Source organism: Myotis davidii, unplaced genomic scaffold (genome assembly GCF_000327345.1).
Source record: "Myotis davidii unplaced genomic scaffold, ASM32734v1 scaffold44, whole genome shotgun sequence".
NCBI classification, from domain to species: domain Eukaryota; kingdom Metazoa; phylum Chordata; class Mammalia; order Chiroptera; family Vespertilionidae; genus Myotis; species Myotis davidii.
This window is the reverse complement of record NW_006299705.1, coordinates 4,911,590-4,929,300: the sequence shown is the minus strand read 5'-3', so window position 1 is coordinate 4,929,300 and position 17,711 is coordinate 4,911,590. Positions and strand designations below refer to the sequence as shown.

The following is a 17,711-nucleotide window of genomic DNA, read 5'->3' as shown; positions in this document are numbered from 1 at the left end:
CACATGAAAATTAAGCAGTTCCCAACCTTCCTCTCTAACTTTCTTCCTTAAGAGAAACTTGTGTGATTACATTGTCCAAGCTCTCTAACCAATGGTAGGTGGGTTTGATGGAGTGGCAAGGCAACAAAAGGAATGAACTAGTTTTCATAAAAAAACAAAACAAATAAACAAAAAACACTCTTTTTTCTTTTCACTCCACGTGTCAGTTACATCATCATGAGGAGTTTACTAATCCTTAGAGATAATCTCTCCCCTGGTATTTCTGTTGCTTTTTTGCAGGAGTCTATCTCTGCATATATCTTCTGTGAGCTCCTTGAAACTAAATGGTGTTCAAAACATTAATGGCAAAATACTCTCAGAGCCATTGAGACACTGTGCTTATACCCTTGATTCACCAGGACGGCCAGGAACCCTGTCTAGTTCTGCCTGCTCTCCTCAACTGAGAGAACAAGGGGACATCTGAAATAATGAACAGGCCCTTCACTAGGCCAGGACCTCCTTGCAGGGAATGGCACTCAAGCCCAGTTCCCAGTGCATAGTAGCTGTTCAATACTAGTAAATCACCTAATGGAATAAAACCAGTTCCTGGTATGGCACCAGGTGCAGAGTAAATGCTCAAGAAATCTTTGTTGAAATAATGTAAATTCCTGTATTCCATGGGGATGAATCCCAGTCTTCGTAGAGCTTGCATCATTTGAGCCTCTGGAAGACATTTAGGCTGGATAACATAGGAAAGCAGCCACCAGCAGGGAGGCCGGGGGCTGGTCCAAGCCCTCCAGCCAAGGAGACCAGCACTGTTTCTGTGGGAACTTGGATGCTCTGACCTCATGGAAGCTCGCAGGGGTGGGTGGAGTGGTGCACATCCAGGGCTTTCTGCGCTCCCTCTGGCACGCTTACAAAAGCACAGTGTATGTGCCAGGCCTCAGCTTCAGCGGCTTTAGCAGCCCAGTAATTATCTCCTGATCAAGGGAGGCAGGGGATATGTGTGGAAATCACCTTTTAGTAGCAGATATTTCTATTGGAAACGCCCCAGTAAGCTGCTGGCTTTCTCTCAAGTGTTCAAGTGGACTGACAGGTGAATTTAATCAAATTAATACAAAAAGTGTCCCCAATGCAGAGGGAAACGTATTATGGTGAATTTTCAGTTTTGGACCTGGAGCTCCAGTTCCAATGCATGATTGAAAACACTCTCTGTGAGAGAGGGTGAGTCCCATGGGGGAAGGAAAAATGCTTCTTTCCAGCTCTGGCTGGGTGGCTTGGTTGGTTGGGGTGTTGTCCTGTACACCAAGAAGACTGTGGGTTTGATTCCTGGTCGGGGCACATAGCTAGGTTGCGGGTTCCATCCCCTGTCGGGGTACGTACAGGAGGCAACTGATTGATGTGTGTGTGTGTGTCTCTCTCTCTCTCTCTCTGTCTCTCTCTCTCCATATTCCTTTCCTCCCTTCTTCTCTCTCTAAAATCAATAAACATATCCTTGGGTGAGAATTTAAAAAATAAATAAATAAAGGCTTCTTTCCAGGTCCTAGGATGTGTGTTCCTCATTATTCTGAGGAAGGCTCTTTATCTTATGCAGATAAGAAGTTCACTGGTAGTAGAGCCAAACACAACCAAATAAGGGCCTACATGTCCCTTCCTCATGCTTGCAAACAGCCTCGCTCCCTTTGACCACTCAGGAATGGAGTTAAGATGTTAGGAATTATCTGTTCATTTAAATCTATCATTTAACATCATTAGATGCCCCTTAGATCTAGCAATGGGACCACAGGTTTATCCTGGCCACAAATTTAAAGTTACATTCCTTCTCAGTATAATTACAAGAAGAAAAGCCCAAACTTCTTGTTAGTATGACCTAATACAGAGCTGGGTACCTGACCAGTGGCTCCCATCTTGGACATCAACTAGCTGGGTCAGGGAACTGAACTTCTGTTTCCTCATGTATGCAAAGGGGAGAGCAATTACATGATGGCTAAGGCCCCTTGGTAGTTCTAACTTCCTTCATTCTATAATAACGATCTCCTTAATTTTTCTAGTATCTTCTCTCTAAACCTTATTCTTCTACCTTGGCTCTGTCTGGAGGTGTGAAATTGAGAAGTGTACATTTCCCACGGTCGGGCTGTGTCTCGGCCTGCTGTTCTCTTCTCTCTGTCTGACCTTATTGAGCTCACTGTAAATCTACCCACAACCTTGGAGCTCCAGTTCATTGCCTTATTCAGTCATTTTTACCAGATATCTGTGCAGTGCTAGGCGCTGAGTGTGTGGTATACCAGGGAACCACCTAACCTTTGCAGAGCACCCGCCTCTAGAGCCATGAGCCCCTGCTATGACAGCAGGCTTTCCATCCATGTCCTCATCTGCCTGAAGGTCTCAGCATGCTTATTCGGGTCAGATGGAAAATTCAGTTCTGGGTTTTTTTTTTCCTTCTCCATCTTAATTGGTTTTCCATATGCAGGTCTTAGAAATGAGGTTTATCTGTACACATGAGCCCCCCATGTGAACGCTAACAGTACTATCAGAGGAAAGAGAAGGAGTGGGTAGTGACAATAGAGTCGAGTCTCCCCCCTCCTCCCCCCACTCCCACCTCCTTTGGGCTTCAAATGATGGCACCATGGCTGGTAGGGAGAGAGTGTCTCTCAGGACTGGGTTGGCCAGCACAGATTTAGATCTGCCCCTTCTGTGAGTCATTTCATGGATGTGTGTGAGGTGCCTGGCAGCCAGGAATCACTTTGGGGTTATGGATAGGACAGTTAACACAAGGTTTTTAGGGAAAGGGTTGAGGCTTCAGGAATCTCAGTCTGGCTGGCTGTTGGACGCCCTGATCAAGCTGCCAGATTCAGATCAGTGTGTATAAATTCATGAACACGTAAGGGGGATACTCTGCAACCGAACTTTGCACGTTGATCTGGAGAATTGGTGGCACCTCTTTAAAGACACTGTCTTTGCTTACTGTCTCAGATGTGTGTTCGGTTTTCCTTGGAAAGAGAGGTTCTTCTGAATCCTGGGTTATTGGAGACCTTGATGGATTCAAAATATAAAACATCCTTAGTTCCAACTGGGCTGCTGCCAAGAACCAGGGTAGGCTAGAAAGAGTTGTCTCAGATGTTTGCTTTTTTACCTTTGGCAAGCAGCACCTCGTGGCCCTCATTTCAGTGATCATAGGGTTTGTGTAACATGCCGGGTTCGGGACGTGGGATAGCAATGCTCTGCAGGGCTGTCCTTGGGAGAGCGCCAGCCAGCTTTAGTTTTCTGCACGTGCTTGCCGCCACTGCTGCCCCAGCGTGAGCTCCCAGGGTCTGGAAGGACGGCACCATCGCCCTGCCAACAGGGAGAGGGCAGGCCCACCTGACAGCCATCACGGGCTGAGTCTGTGGGCAGGGCCCCCTTTCCAAATTAAGTATTAAATTTGCATTATTTTATCCTTCTCCAAAAATGTGCTCAGAGCCTAGACGCGTCTTTCCTGCGCTCTGGAATATGAGCCGAAAGGCACGGGAGTGTGGCCTTCAGCAAAGCATTTGGACCGCGGGGCTTTGTGAAAGTTGGGATTTCAATAAATGCCATGTTGCGGGGCGGGGAGCCTTTCTTCTTTCATCCCTGGCCAGAGAACAGACGACTCCGCCTGGTTCATGCTCATCATCTTAATCACAGGCTGAAGAGGAGTATTTTTGGTTAGTTTCCCCTTTTTTATGTATACACAGTGTCCATTTATAGCGATTTGCTGACGGACTCTACCAATTACTTGAAAAACTTGTATTTAGAGAAAGGCAAACTAAAAATGTGAATTCAAAGGCTAGCCACAGTTCTGCATTAGATTAGCCTGCTGTGGGGCAGGCCCAGAATGGAAACGGTGGTTGGCACAGGCACAGTGATGTCAGAGCTAGAAATGATCATCTGTTTTCACTTTAATTGGAGGATGATTAGAGAAAGTACACACTCTTCTATCTGCCTTTGTTATTGTAAGCTCATTGGAGCCCTCGTTCATGTTTATTATGGGCATTATATATAACAAGCCCAGGGACATTGCTGTCTTCCCAGTCATGGATGGCATCCTAGTGTCCAAATCCAGGCTCTCCTTCCCTGCTTTCTTGTGCTTTTCCTCTCTTTGACAGAAACCATTTCTCCATGGACTATTTGGCGTGACTTCCAACGCATCCTTCTAGTCTACCTCCTCCTCTGTCTTTGGGAGGCTCCTTCCCTTCTGTGCTGCCTTTCACTTGCTGTTTCTCTCTGGGTTCCATCCTCTGCCGCTCTCTCGTCTCAGTCTGAATGTTTCTACCACTTTAGCTACAACAGGAAAGAGCGGAGATGAGGCACCCAGCTCGGGGTTGCAGGATGTGCCAGTGCACATGGTGCATCAGAGAGGAGCTCCTGTGGAAGCTGTCTTAGGGGCAGTCAGGTAGACAGGATCTCTCTGCCCCCAGCCCCGCTCCTCACCTGGGCACAGGGTCGAAAGAAGGCAGGGCGGCTCGGGGGGTAGGAGGGTGCAACAGAAATGTGATGGAGCCAGAGAGAGTACATAAACTATGAGAAGGAGGAAGTTTCCATAGGGAGAAGAAATATTCAAGAAGGGAGACACCCCCCACTTTTTGGATCATTTTTGTCACACTCTCTTTAGCTGTCACGTTCATCCTGTCCTTTAGGGCCCAGATCAGTGAGCACTGCCTCCCTGGACCCTCTCAGGCACTTTGTGCATTTTATTCACTCAGTCAACAAATGTATTTTCCACTATTTCCGAACTTGTGGTGTTTTAACAAAATTATTTTTTAATATATTTTTATTGATTTCAGAGAGAGAGAGATAGAAACATCAATGAGAGAATCATTGATCGACTGCCTCTTGCATGTCCCCAACTAGGAATCGAGCCCACAACCAAGGCATGTGCCAGGAATGGAACTGTGACCTCCTGGTTCATGGGTTGATGCTCAACCACAGGGCCACACCGGCTAGGCTTAACAAAATTATTTTATTATCAACAGCTGGACTTTGGTTTATTCATTTTGAAGATTTAATATATTGCACCTAGAATGATCAACAAAATAAATATTTTTATAGGCAAATGAATGAGTAACCCATTTCAGATATAAATGGATTAATTTACTAGCACAGTCATGAGTTGAGGATTCACTGAGTCCTTGGTTTATACTGCTCAATTGGCACTCCGGGCTAATGTCAGACATTAACCAACTGTTGAAGTTCCCTGTAACACAGGCACATTCTCTGAATACTTATTATGCACAATTCAGTAATGATTAACATTTGAACTCCACCGAGGCTGAGAAAGCCACATCAAAGCCCTTTTTTTCACTAGGACTTTTAAAATATCAAATATGGACTGAATGAGTAGGTGTCAGAGCAACTGACTTTGTAAACTGAAAATTGTAAACTTAAGATTCATTTGAAATATGTCATGTGGACTGCGTGTATAAAAATTATGAGCATTTTGATTTGTCCCTAGTAGGTAATAAATACCATCTGTAATATTCCTCCTCACCTTTTTCTGGTTAGCTTTATGTCTGGCGTTATATTTTCCTCAGTACTCCTGTTTTGTGTTGTAAGGATTTCGCCAAGAGGATTCTAAATGAGTGGTGTGGATGCAACAGAAAACATGCAGCAATCAGGTTTATGTCCAGAAATAAGGCAGGATGAATTTAGGGGGGATTTCTAGTGGTGGTCAGGCCTCCTTATTTTCCCCTTCTCCAGAGTTCATGCCGATAGAGCTGTGCAGGGACCGAGAGCTGGAACTGGCTCCAATGGGCAAAGGGCATGTCGCCACTGTCACCCAGAACCACAAACCAGCTCCACCGTCCCCCAAGGCTGACATGCTGCCCATGCCCACAGGCCCCCTCATTCTTTGCACCTCTGCCCACGTGGGTGCCTCCAGCAGCGTGTGCTGGCCACTGTCTGTCACCTGAGATCCTTGGAGCCTGAGGAGGCCTCTGCAGACTGAAAACACAGAAGCAAGAGGACATTGGACTTCCCTGCTTTTAGCTGTGTTATAGGGGCAGCTGCATAGAGTGCGTTTGCAGGGAGGAGCTGCTCAAGACAATTGCAAGCATAATAGATGCTGCTGATAAAGATGGTGATTTCAACTCACTGGAGGTGACAGGAGACCAAACAGCCCACATTGGGCCAGGCGAGAGCCCAGGGCTGAGCTGTGCTGGGCTCAAGGAGACCGAGTTTGTGTGATGGTGACTGGGGTGTCAGGCAATCCTAACATAGAGCCATAATTGACGATCCCTGCTCTGTTTCACTCTATTTTCACAATATGTGGCTAAACCTCTGATGTAGCATATAGAATTTATGTGGCATTGCTTTATTACTTCACATTATTTTTTATTCATTTGTTTTTAAACAGCTTTATTAAGGTCTGATTGACATACAAAGAGCTGTACATATTTAATGTATACGACAGTGACTTTTGAGATAAATATACATTTGTGAACCCATCACGACAATCTATAATATAAACATATCCATCTCCTCCCAAAAGTTTCCTCCTGCCCTCTTTATTTATTGTGTGTGTGTGTGTGTGTGTGTGTGTGTGTGTGTGTGTGTGTGTGTTAAGAACACTTAACCAATTTTTAAGTGCATGATAGAGTAGTGATGATACAGTACTGATGACACAGTATTGATGATACAGAATTGTTAACTATGGGCACTAGGCTGTACAGTAAATCCCTGGGACTTACATAACCAAAACTTTGTACCCTATGACTAATACCTCCACATTTCCTCATCCCTTCTTACCCATGATTTTCTAATACCTTGGTCCCTTGGCAGCTGGTTCAGATCTAACGGTCATTACAGATCTGGGCTGTTGATCACACCTTGATTTTGATGGCTGTCAATCAAAGGCCATAGTTTCAACCAAAACTGAAATGACTTCTCTAGTTGGTCATCCAGTCCTGTGGCAGCTGCTGTGGGAATTCAAGAGACCTGGAACCAGGACATTTATACTCAGTGCACAGCACACTCACCACCCATAGGATCTCATTTCATCCTCACAGTCAGCCTGGGAGGTAGACATTATTTTTATCCCCATTTTTCATACAAGGAAACAGGAAGTCAGAGTGGTTAAGTAACTTAATAAGATACTAGAAGGAGAGATTATTCTGAAAGCTACTAAAATGCACTGTGGTTTCTCTGAGTTCCTTCCCAGAACTAGAGCCACAGCGTAGGGAGTGCTGCTGCTAATTCCTCACAGTTCTGTAAGTCCCAGCTCTCCAGCCCCAAGGGCCGTACGTATGGCTATTGGGGCCTTTTTTCGCTTCTGAAAATTATGCAAAGAGGGTCAGCGAAGCATCAGCTCAGAGTGTGGGGCTTCTGGCCAGTGTTTCTTTGGGAACTATTTTTAGAGAAAACTTCATTTTTAGATTCAGAATGATTTTCAAAAACAAGCATCAAGACAGCAGTGTACACATTTGCATCTGGGTAGGCAAGTCCTTGCCACACAGCGGGATGTGAGGCAGCCTGGCCTGAGCCCACAGCTCTGGGGACGTGTAAAATTATGAGCAGACTGGATTTTGATCCACATGTGCCCAAGTGCATCTGGCCAGATGTAGCCCCAGTGTGCTATGATCTGGGGAACGTGCAGGCTGTGGGCACTGTGGCTCAGACTAGCGGCACAATAAGGATCCTATTGACTTGAACTTCCCTTGAATTTGGGGTCCTTTGAACTTTCTTTGGATTTAACCTTGAAGAAATTGTCCACCAATCAAATGTTTAGTGCAAATAGACTCTGAGGCATATTGACTCACGTAATAAGCTAGCAAACAATCTACTTTCAAGAACTTTTAACTTAAGCACAGAAGTTGAAGGTAGTTGTGCTAATTAAACCTAAGTCTTACCAATTCATTAAAAAACATACGTGAGCCGAAACCGGTTTGGCTCAGTGGATAGAGCGTCGGCCTGCGGACTGAAAGGTCCCAGGTTCGATTCCGGTCAAGGGCATGTACCTGGGTTGCGGGCACATCCCCAGTGGGAGATGTGCAGGAGGCAGCTGATCGATGTTTCTCTCTCATCGATGTTTCTAACTCTCTATCTCTCTCCCTTCCTCTCTGTAAAAAATCAATAAAATATATTAAAAAAAAAAAACATACGTGAGCCCTGGCCAGTGTGGGTCAGTTGGTGGAGCATCGTTCCATGCACCAAAAGGTGGTGGGTTTCATTCCTAGTCAAGAGGCAGCTGATTGATATTTCTCTCTCATATCAATGTTTCTTTCTCTCTTTCTCTATCTCCCTTCCTCTCTCGAAAAAAAATCAATTAAAAAAGAAACACTTTAAAGAATATGAATGAAGGATTCCATATTAGGAAAAACATTGACAGCCAGATATCTAGAAAAGCAGGGGGTTTTCTTCCCTTAGCCCAAGTGATAAGTTTTGTTCTCATAGGCATGTGCCATTGAAGTGTGAAGATGGCTTCATATCAGCAGGAGGAATAAAATGGGTCATTAGAGCTAGAATAAAAATTTAAACTTATCTCTGTACATTATTAAAGTGATCAAAAAGAAAGAGAGCAGAGGAAATAAATGGCAGGCCCCTCAACAGAGCAGAAAAGGGACTAAACCTAAAGGCAGCAAATTAAAACTTCCACCATTGACATTACCCCCCAACCCTGTTCAAAGTCGGGAACACAAATGGGGGAGCAAATGCAGATCCTCTCCAAGCCCAGGCCAAAGAAGTGATTTGTTCTGTGTGGGTTTTTTTTGTTTGTTTCTGATATAGTAATTGCTTCTGCCTACTTTTCTCCTTTTTTTAAGTTCTTAAGTAAAAGAAGATATAAAAGGGAAAAACCTTTCTAGCATTTAATGACAGTTTTGGGCAGACATTATTACCTATTTCATAGAACTATTGCAAGGAATAAGTGAGTTCACTTAGAACACTTAACACAGTGCTTTATGTTTGAAGCAGATAGTAAATGTTTACTATCTGCTTCAAACATAAAGCTGTTATCATTAATGTTGACAGTAGTCTTACAGTGTACCAGATACTGTGCTAAGTACTATATGTGCCTTATACCACTAGCTATTGTTATACTAATTTTATAGATAGTAAACTGAGGCATGGGAAGTTAAGGAACTTGCCCAAGATTGCACAACTGGTAATAATAACATTTATTGTGCACTTACTATATACTGGGCATAATGCTAATATTCATCATCACATGTAGGCCACACAACAATTCTGTGAAATAGATGATATTATCCTCATTTCACAGATGAGGAAATCCAGGCCTAGGAAGGTCAGCTAATGCCTAAGGTCCCACAGCCAGTGAGTGACAGAGCTGAGATTCAAACCCAAGCAATTGGGCTCCAAAAGTGTGTGCTCTGCACTGCTGTGCACCCTGCCTTCTGGAGGAGGGGGGACGGGCCTTCACTTCAGTCCCACAGCCAGGTCCTCATTACCATCCCTTCCTACACAGTCAGAGAATTAACTCTAAGCCCCATTCTCCAGCCACGCTCACGCTCGGTGAGAGGAGACCCAGCCATCTGTTCACCCTGCACTGATGCTGGGGACTCCTCCACACCCTTCCCTGTTTCCTCTAGGCATGAAAAGTTTGTTTTCTGTGAAGCTACCTCTTATTTGCAAGTGAGCTAACACATTTATTTTATTTAAGTTTTGTGTAGTTAAAAGTCTCAAGAATTATACACCAAAATCTAAACAGCTAATAAATCTACAGGTAATTTTAATTTCCCTGTTCATACTTTTTTGTGTGTTTTTCAATGTGTCTACAATAAATGTGTAAAGTACATAGTCAGAAAAATTAATTTATTTTATAAAACACAATCATAGATGATATGAGACAGTAGTTTCTAAAGAGTCAGGAGGAGGCATTGTACAAACAAGAGACAGAAGCATTGAATACCAGGAGGTCAGGTGTGTCCTTGAGCATTTCTCAGTCCCTTTTCCATTTGGTGAATCCTTCACCTATCACTAATTACTGTCTTTCAAATTATATTTTAGCCACAGGCCCTTTCTTCAAACAAAAATGTAGAGATGTACAGTATATTGAGCACATACTACAGGTACTTCCTAAAGGGTTAAACGGTGGGTGCTGATTGAAGTGGAGATGGGAACCTGGACCCCCACCCACTAACTCATCATCCCACCTAGAGACCACTCCCAGGCGTGTCTGGAACCCCTGGCTCTGGCGAGCACAGTTCTCCACGAAGCCATTGATGGGTCCTCCTCACTCGGGATACTTGAACTGTTTCACATTCCCAGAGGCTGTGCAGACAAGGACCTCTATAAAGCTCATTAAATGTTACGTAAAATACTGATTTCCTTCGTTTGCCCTCAGGTTTTCTGCTGATCTTTTTCACATCAAAACCAATACACATGACTAATCCATCTTATAACTGAGTAGTTATTCTAGCCAGAAAGCCTTATCATCGTAGAGGTGGCTTTTAGCTCAGAAGGAAAAGAGATTTGTTTGCTTATGCATCTCTCTGAACGCCCTACTTTCTTCCCAAAGGTTAACAAATCCAGTTTGCTTATTATTTTTTATTTATTTGTTTATTTATTGTTCACCAAGCTGATGGGGGGACTATTTGGTACTTGTGATTCATGGTCTGAAACTCTCTGCTCTCTTGACTTGTGTGATGTCCTGTTCAACTGCTTTTCTTCCTCGTATTATTTCCTTCTCTGCTTCATTTGCTAACAGTTCTGTGGGGTTTTTGGCATTCAGTGCTCTGTCTCCGGGCAAGTGATTTCTTCTTCCTTCTCTCTCCAGACAACTAATGGGTGCCCAGGGTTCAGTGATCACTGCGCTGTGGGTGGTGGTTGAGTGAGAGTATGCTTCAGTCTCTCATGCAGGGCCAGTGTGTTAGCTCCAATGTGGAGTGATAGTTCTACTGTGAGCTAATATTAATTCTTTAAAGTTGGTATACCTGACTCCAGAATCATATTATTGCCACTATTTCTTGTCCCAACATCTCCATTCTGCCAGCAGCAACTCTATTCTCCCAGTCACCAAACTTGAAATTTTATTATTTATAACTTAGTTCCTAAATATCTTAGATTTTACATTCAAAACTTCTCTTAGGTGTCTCTTTGCTTAGTACTTCATGTCATAGAATTTTAGAACACAAAGCTTTCGTACCACATAGTTTTTAATCAATAAATATGTCTTTTTAAAAATGTATTTTTATTGATTTCAGAGAGGAATGGAGAGAGAGAGAGAGAGAGAGAGAGAGAGAGAGACATCCATGATGAGAGAAAATCATTGATTGGCTGCCTCCTGCATGCCCCCTACTGGGGATCGAGCCTGCAACCTGGGCATGTGCCCTGACCAGGAATCAAACTGTAACCTCCTGGTTCATAGGTTCGCACTCAACCACTGAGCCACACTAGCTGGGCAATAAGTATTTCTTAAATCTGGATCTAATCCAACTGCCTCAGAGAAATTCTAAAAGTTTGTTAACATTCTAAGTAATCTCTGCCTCCTATCCCACATCTTGATAGTCTTATCTCATACACTGTGGATTTAATCCTGAAAACACTAGTTGAAGTTAGGAAAGCAGTTACCTTGGGGAGAGGAGGGTTTTGCAGGCCTAGTAATGTTCTCTTTCTTGAGTGGGCTGGTGTTTACAAGGGAGAGTCCACGCTTTGTCAAGTGAGATTTGTGCACATTTTTCCAGGAGTGTTATTTTAAAATGTTTTAAAGCAGTCTTAGGATTGACACAGAAAAAGAAAGATATGATTGCTGGTCAAATGATTTTTTTTTAAGCTCTAGATTCTCTCTCAAATTTTTAGAGAGGTAGAAAATTTAAATTCTGAAAGTATCAGAGAGGATGTGAAGAAATAGGGACATTACTGGTAGGCGGGCCAATCAGTACATGTTGTGAAGTTGGAAATGTGTGCACCTTGCAACTAGACCAGCGGTTCTCAACCTGTGGGTCGCGACCCCTTTGGTGGTCGAACGACCCTTTCACAGAGGTCGCCTAAGACCATCCTGCATGTCAGATATTTACATTACGATTCATAACAGTAGCAATATTACAGGTATGGAGTAGCAACGAAAATAATTTTATGGTTGGGTCACAACATGAGGAACTGTATTTAAAGGGCCAGAAGGTTGAGAATCACTAAACTAGACAGTTCTGCCAGACACACACCCAGAGCCCATATGCATAAGGAGCTGTGGGCAACATGTTCCCTGCAGGATAGCTTATAATAGGAAAAAGCAAAAGTGAAGGAATCTAAGAGCCCCTCACAGGTTAAATAAAATGTGTTTTTTATATAGTGAAATGTTAAACAGTTAAATATATATGCGTTTATAATAGGGCTCTAAAAATACTATTGTGGGTGAACAACAGATGCAGAATATGTATAGCTTTACACACACATGCATTTTTAAAGTATCAAACAGTACTATATATTATTCCTTGACACAAATTTATGTTAACGTATTTTTATTTTATTTTATTTGTTTATAGTTTTTTTAAATATATTTTATTGATTTTTTACAGAGAGAAAGGGAGAGAGATAGAGAGTTAGAAACATCGATGGGAGGGAAACATCGATCAGCTGCCTCCTGCACATCTCCCACTGGGGATGTGCCCACAACCCAGGTACATGCCCTTGACCGGAATCGAACCTGGGACCTTTCAGTCCGCAGGCCGACGCTCCATCCACTGAGCCAAACCGGTTTCGGCAATGTTAACGTATTTTTAAACAGCTGAAGGAAACACTGTACACTTTCATGGTGAAGCAGAAGCCTCTGGGGAGTGGGTGAGGATCTGGGATTGAGGATGGGGACAAAGGAAACTGTCACTTCATCTTCATTGTCCTATTTCTTTAATTAAAAAATAAAAAGCAAATGTGACTGAATGCTAACATCTGTTCATTCTGGGTGACAGCTCACAGGGATTAGCTATACTATTTCTAGTAATTTTTCCTTTGTTTAATTTCTAAAAATGAAAAATTCATTGAGATAACAGCATCTTTCATCATTTAGTCTTATTTATTGTTTGGGTATTTTATGTTCCTGTTTAAGAAAAAAAAAAGTATGTAAATATAAGTATAGCTGAGATAGCCGAATTTCCTTTTTGTTGTTGCTGTTTATGTTCCACAAAGCAAACTTGTGTTATTTAACATTCTTTGGTATCAAAACGTGGCCGCCATACAGACTTGTGAGGAGTAATTCATGAGGGCTGCAGTTCACCACAGTCTGTCTATTAACAGCCACTTCCTGTGATGGACCTCCTCAAGCTATTGGAGCCAAAACAGCCACAAGCAAACAGAATCAAGAAGTCAAAAAGATTTCCTTTGGTGCTAATGACTTGTTGGTATGCAGTTGTTAGGACTGAAGGTCTAAAACCACCCATGTTGATTGGCTCAGTCTCCAAGATGTCTTCAGGGTCATTTCCACAAGACTGGCAAAAGAACGGGACCCTGCCTTTCCCAACACTTCCTGCCTGCAGCCCTGAGCAGCACAGAAGTCTGCTCTGGCAGGGAGCAGGGCGCCCTCAAAGTCCATGCACCAGATGGACAGATGGACCAACCACGGGCACAGGCTTATCACAGATATGGCCATTAGTCCCTGGGTGGGTGGTCTGGCCATCTTTGGACGTGCACCCAAGGTGATTGCTGTGACCGTGTTTGAAAAGTTAACAGATAAATGTGGACTTAGACTAAACATTATACAGTTAGGCCCTAAGTTGAGGCTTTTAAACATAGCCAGGTAAGAGGAGGTGGGGGCCTTCATACCTTGCCGTCCAGGATCATCAACTAGAGGTGAACTTGGGTCTCTCTGGACCTTACTCCTCCTCCCCATAAGCAGGTGAAAGAGGGAGTTCTCCTACAGAAGGAACTAAGCTTGCTCAGTCAGAGCCTTTGTCTGTGGGTATCTGGAAGCACCCTGGGCTGCTCTGAGCTGTGCATCCCCGGGGGAGCCTGGTGGGTGTCCAGCGAGACTAGTGATGGGTGGCTTAGCTTCCTAAGTCAGGGGCCAGTTATTAGCAAGGCTTCCCTGTCACAGATCTGAACCTGTGTTCTCACCAATCAAGTTTATCAGAAACAAAAGCAATATTTTCAGCTTCGTCTGTTTGGCCTCTACCTCAATTGGTTCCAAACTCAAAAGGGGAAGAGGGACAGGTATTCATTGCTCTCCTCAAAAACCTATTGATCAATTAATATAAGACCTCAAGATGATAAATTAATGTCCTCCACAATACCAGCCAATAATTTGTGTACCAGATTTATTCCCACACCCATAATTATCCTGTCTGAATGGTTAGCTGAGCACTGCTCAATTACTTTTAGATTTCATACCTGTGGTTAAAAAATTAATATATGTACTATTTATCACGGCATGCTTGACCTCGCATAGCTTGAAATAGACTCCATTAAAATGTACATTTTATGGTGTATTATATTCTCTCCCTAGGTATAAGTTTACACAGAAAATGTATTTATTTAATTCAATCATTTAACAGCATAAGCAAAACACACAAACAACCCAGCATGCTGTAACAGAACACTGTTCTGCACATGGCCAGCTGTGCGTTGGCAGAACGCAGTGATTTTAAGGATGAATTAGTATTCTAATCTCTTTGGGATTTCTTTTATATTCGTGGTGGTTTATGACTGACGTTTAATGTAACTTTGGCTCTGTTTATACTTAATAGAAGATTCATTTCTGTGGCAGGATACACATTTACACTCCAGTGTTGAATAAAAGCTACTGTTCTGCGAGAAGGAAATAAAATGTTGATTTATAATGACACATTCCGATAGCAGTGATCTAATCCTCCCCAACTATTTCTTCCCAGGTCCTGGGAACAGCACGGCTCCAGCACAGGGTGACTCTTCTCTTCCAGAATATTCAGCCTTCAACACATCTGTCCATGCTGCCATTAGACACAGAAACTGGAAACTCCTCACGGGCTACCCAGGTAGAATGCTCAGCACTCCCCGTAATGGAACAACTCATAACTCTGGGGCTGTTGAATGAGGGGGCGGGGAGTGGTGGGATCTCCTACTAATCCTGACCCCTCACCCCCAAAAAGCTAAGAATTAACTGTAGGAGGAGTAAAGGGAAGAAATGCCACTCTGGTGCTTCAGGGAAAGTAAGGATTTCAGGTACACGTGGTTCTCGAGCACAACAAAGAGAACCTCTGAGAGCTCCATCCTCAGCCCACTGTGTAGCTGGGGGAGGAGGCTGCTTCCCCTGAGCACCTTCTCTAACAGCGACAGCTGTGGAGGACTTGTTGAGTATGTGGCATGATGGTTAAGATCATGATGCGATTAAGCAGTGTGTATAATGAGGACATTCTTGGCGACCATGGCAAGACAATGCTTCATTGTTTGGGACTGCACCATGTGTTGCAAGACATTTTAGCATCCCTGGCCCATGACCACTAAATACCAAGTCATGTGACAAATTCTCCCCCCCCCACCCCCCCACCCCCACACACGCATGCATTCATCTTTCTGGACGCCCCTGGGTGTGAAGCAGTGAGACATGTCTCATTAAAGCACCAGACGTCCGAGTCTTCGGTCCAAACACAGCATCAAGGGCCCCGTCTTTTTCGTGTGTCCATGCCCACAACCCAGCTCAGCTCTGTCCCCCGGGCACCCTCCACGAAATTAGAACTGACCGACCATGTCTCTCTTCAATAAACTGTTATATTTCTTTGCCAGGCTGTGGTCACTGGTTCCCTCCACCATCCCAATACAATGTTTCTGAGATACCCTCATCGGACCCACCAAGCAAGACCCTCTGGCTCTTTGATATTGATCGGGACCCAGAAGAAAGACATGACCTGTCCAGGAAGTATCCCCATGTGGTCAAGCAGCTCCTTTCCCGGCTACAGTTCTACCACAAACACTCAGTGCCCGTGTTCTACCCGGATCAGGACCCCCGCTGTGACCCCAAGGGTACTGGGGCTTGGGGCCCTTGGATGTAGGATCTGGGGCAGCCTTGGGTGGGACGCTAGAAAGCCTTTCTGTTGCAAGTTGGACTTCAGATTCTACTCGTGTGACTCATTTTTTCTCCCAATGGCTTCCCCTGGTCCTTCTTTTGCCCCTAAACCACATTAACGTGGTTGTCTCATTTCAACCCCTTGTGCATTTAAGAAGACGATAAGATCTGGAACCCTGGCACTGTGGGCTGGGGTGTGTGTGTCTAGAGGAGAGGGTGACTGGGTTCATCCCCTTTTTCCGGAGCCGTGGGTCAGCTGGGAACTTGATTTGAAATAGGAAGTTAGTGAGTCCTGGAGGCCGGAGCAGCTGGCTCCTTTTGCCTCACAAGTCAGATGCTAGGTTTCCCTCTGCCAATAGCCAGCTTTTATTGGCGTGACTCACATTTCTTGTAACAAATGAAGGGAGCAGACAATTGTTAATGGCTCTGTTGGCCAGGGGGTCTCCCTGTCTGGGAGAGATCATGTTCAGACGTTCCATGTGAATACGCGCCTTGGTCACCCTCGCTCACACACCTCATCACTCAGCCCGTCCTGGAGCATAAGGCCCATTTCACTGGTAAGGTCAGTATGGCAACATGCCTACTCCTTGGTTCTGTTTTTTACAATAAAGAACTGTGTTTTTAGCCCCAACTTTCCCCCAGCCATTGCTCATTTTGTCTAGACTTCCTGCTACCCACAGATCCCCTGGTTCTTTCCTCCCCTTCCCTGTGACTCAGGCGTCCTGCGCCCGCAAAGTCTGCCTTGCTTCTCCACTCTGAGCACCACTGGTTTGGGGAACAGTGAGCTCTGCCTTCCTTTCCCTCCTAACACCCAAGGGAGAGCCCTGCCAGGAAGGCGTGGCCTGGCTCTGTGAGTTCATGGTAGACGCGAAGAGGCCTGGGTGGGCAAGGCTTGGGTCTGGGTCATCTGTCTGGTGAGCACTTTTCTAGTTACAGGGAGTTTATTATCATGACGATGGCTTTGTCTCATAATGTAGGATGAGTTACACTGACTGCTATTCCCCGGCAGTGAAGAAAAGCCCCAGGAAAGGGCACTATTGTTCGAGATGATGGAAGTGGGCAATTTAAAAAAGGAAATGGCCAGCATCTGGGATTCTGGGCCTTGAGAAAGCCAGGAGGGCACATCCACATTTCTCTTACTCTCCCAGTCTCACTGCTTTTATTGAGGTTCTGGGGTGAGGGGCAGGATGCACCGTGTGACCTGGCAGCCCTTTCTCAGTCCCACTAATGTCCTACTGACATGCATTGGTCCAGATTAGCTCCAAAGAGTATCAGACTCAAGAGAAATGTGTGCAAAAATTATACGCTTTTTTGCATTAGCTCCACTGTTTCATTTGCTGCTTATCACCAGTGCCTGGTACATAGAAGGCACTCAATACACTTTTTTTTATTTTTTACAGAGAGGAAGGAGAAGAAGAGGGATAGAGAGTTAGAAACATCAATGAGAGAGAAACATCGATTCAGCTGCTTCCTGCACAGTCCCTACTGGGGATGTGCCCACAACCAAGGTACATGCCCTTGACCAGAATCGAACCTGGGACCCTTCAGTCCGCAAGCCGACGCTCTATCCACTGAGCCAAACCGGTCAGGGACTCAATACACTTTAAAAAAAATAAATGAGTGAATGAATGAGCAAATGAGAAAGTCTCACACCATGAAAGGTGGTAGTCCAATGAACTGAATACAGAGATAATATAAATATCTTCCCATTGATTTTCTGTTCTCAAGCTGCCTCCTTGGGTAGGAGCACAGTCTGCACATCTGGGCAGTCATTGGACACGCCATAGTAAAG

General features: G+C 44.3%; 1 protein-coding gene across 1 annotated transcript in view; it reads left to right on the top strand.

Annotated features, from left to right (window-relative positions):
• The window catches only part of ARSB (arylsulfatase B), a 128,783-nt gene extending 111,479 nt beyond the window's left edge, over positions 1-17,304 (top strand). Inside the window, exons 7-8 of the mRNA XM_015571573.1 lie at positions 14,769-14,891; positions 15,640-17,304. Coding sequence (XP_015427059.1) covers positions 14,769-14,891; positions 15,640-15,905 — 389 coding nt within the window. The 3' untranslated portion in view covers positions 15,906-17,304. The remainder of the gene's footprint in view (positions 1-14,768; positions 14,892-15,639) is intronic.
• The last annotated feature ends 407 nt before the right edge of the window (positions 17,305-17,711 follow it).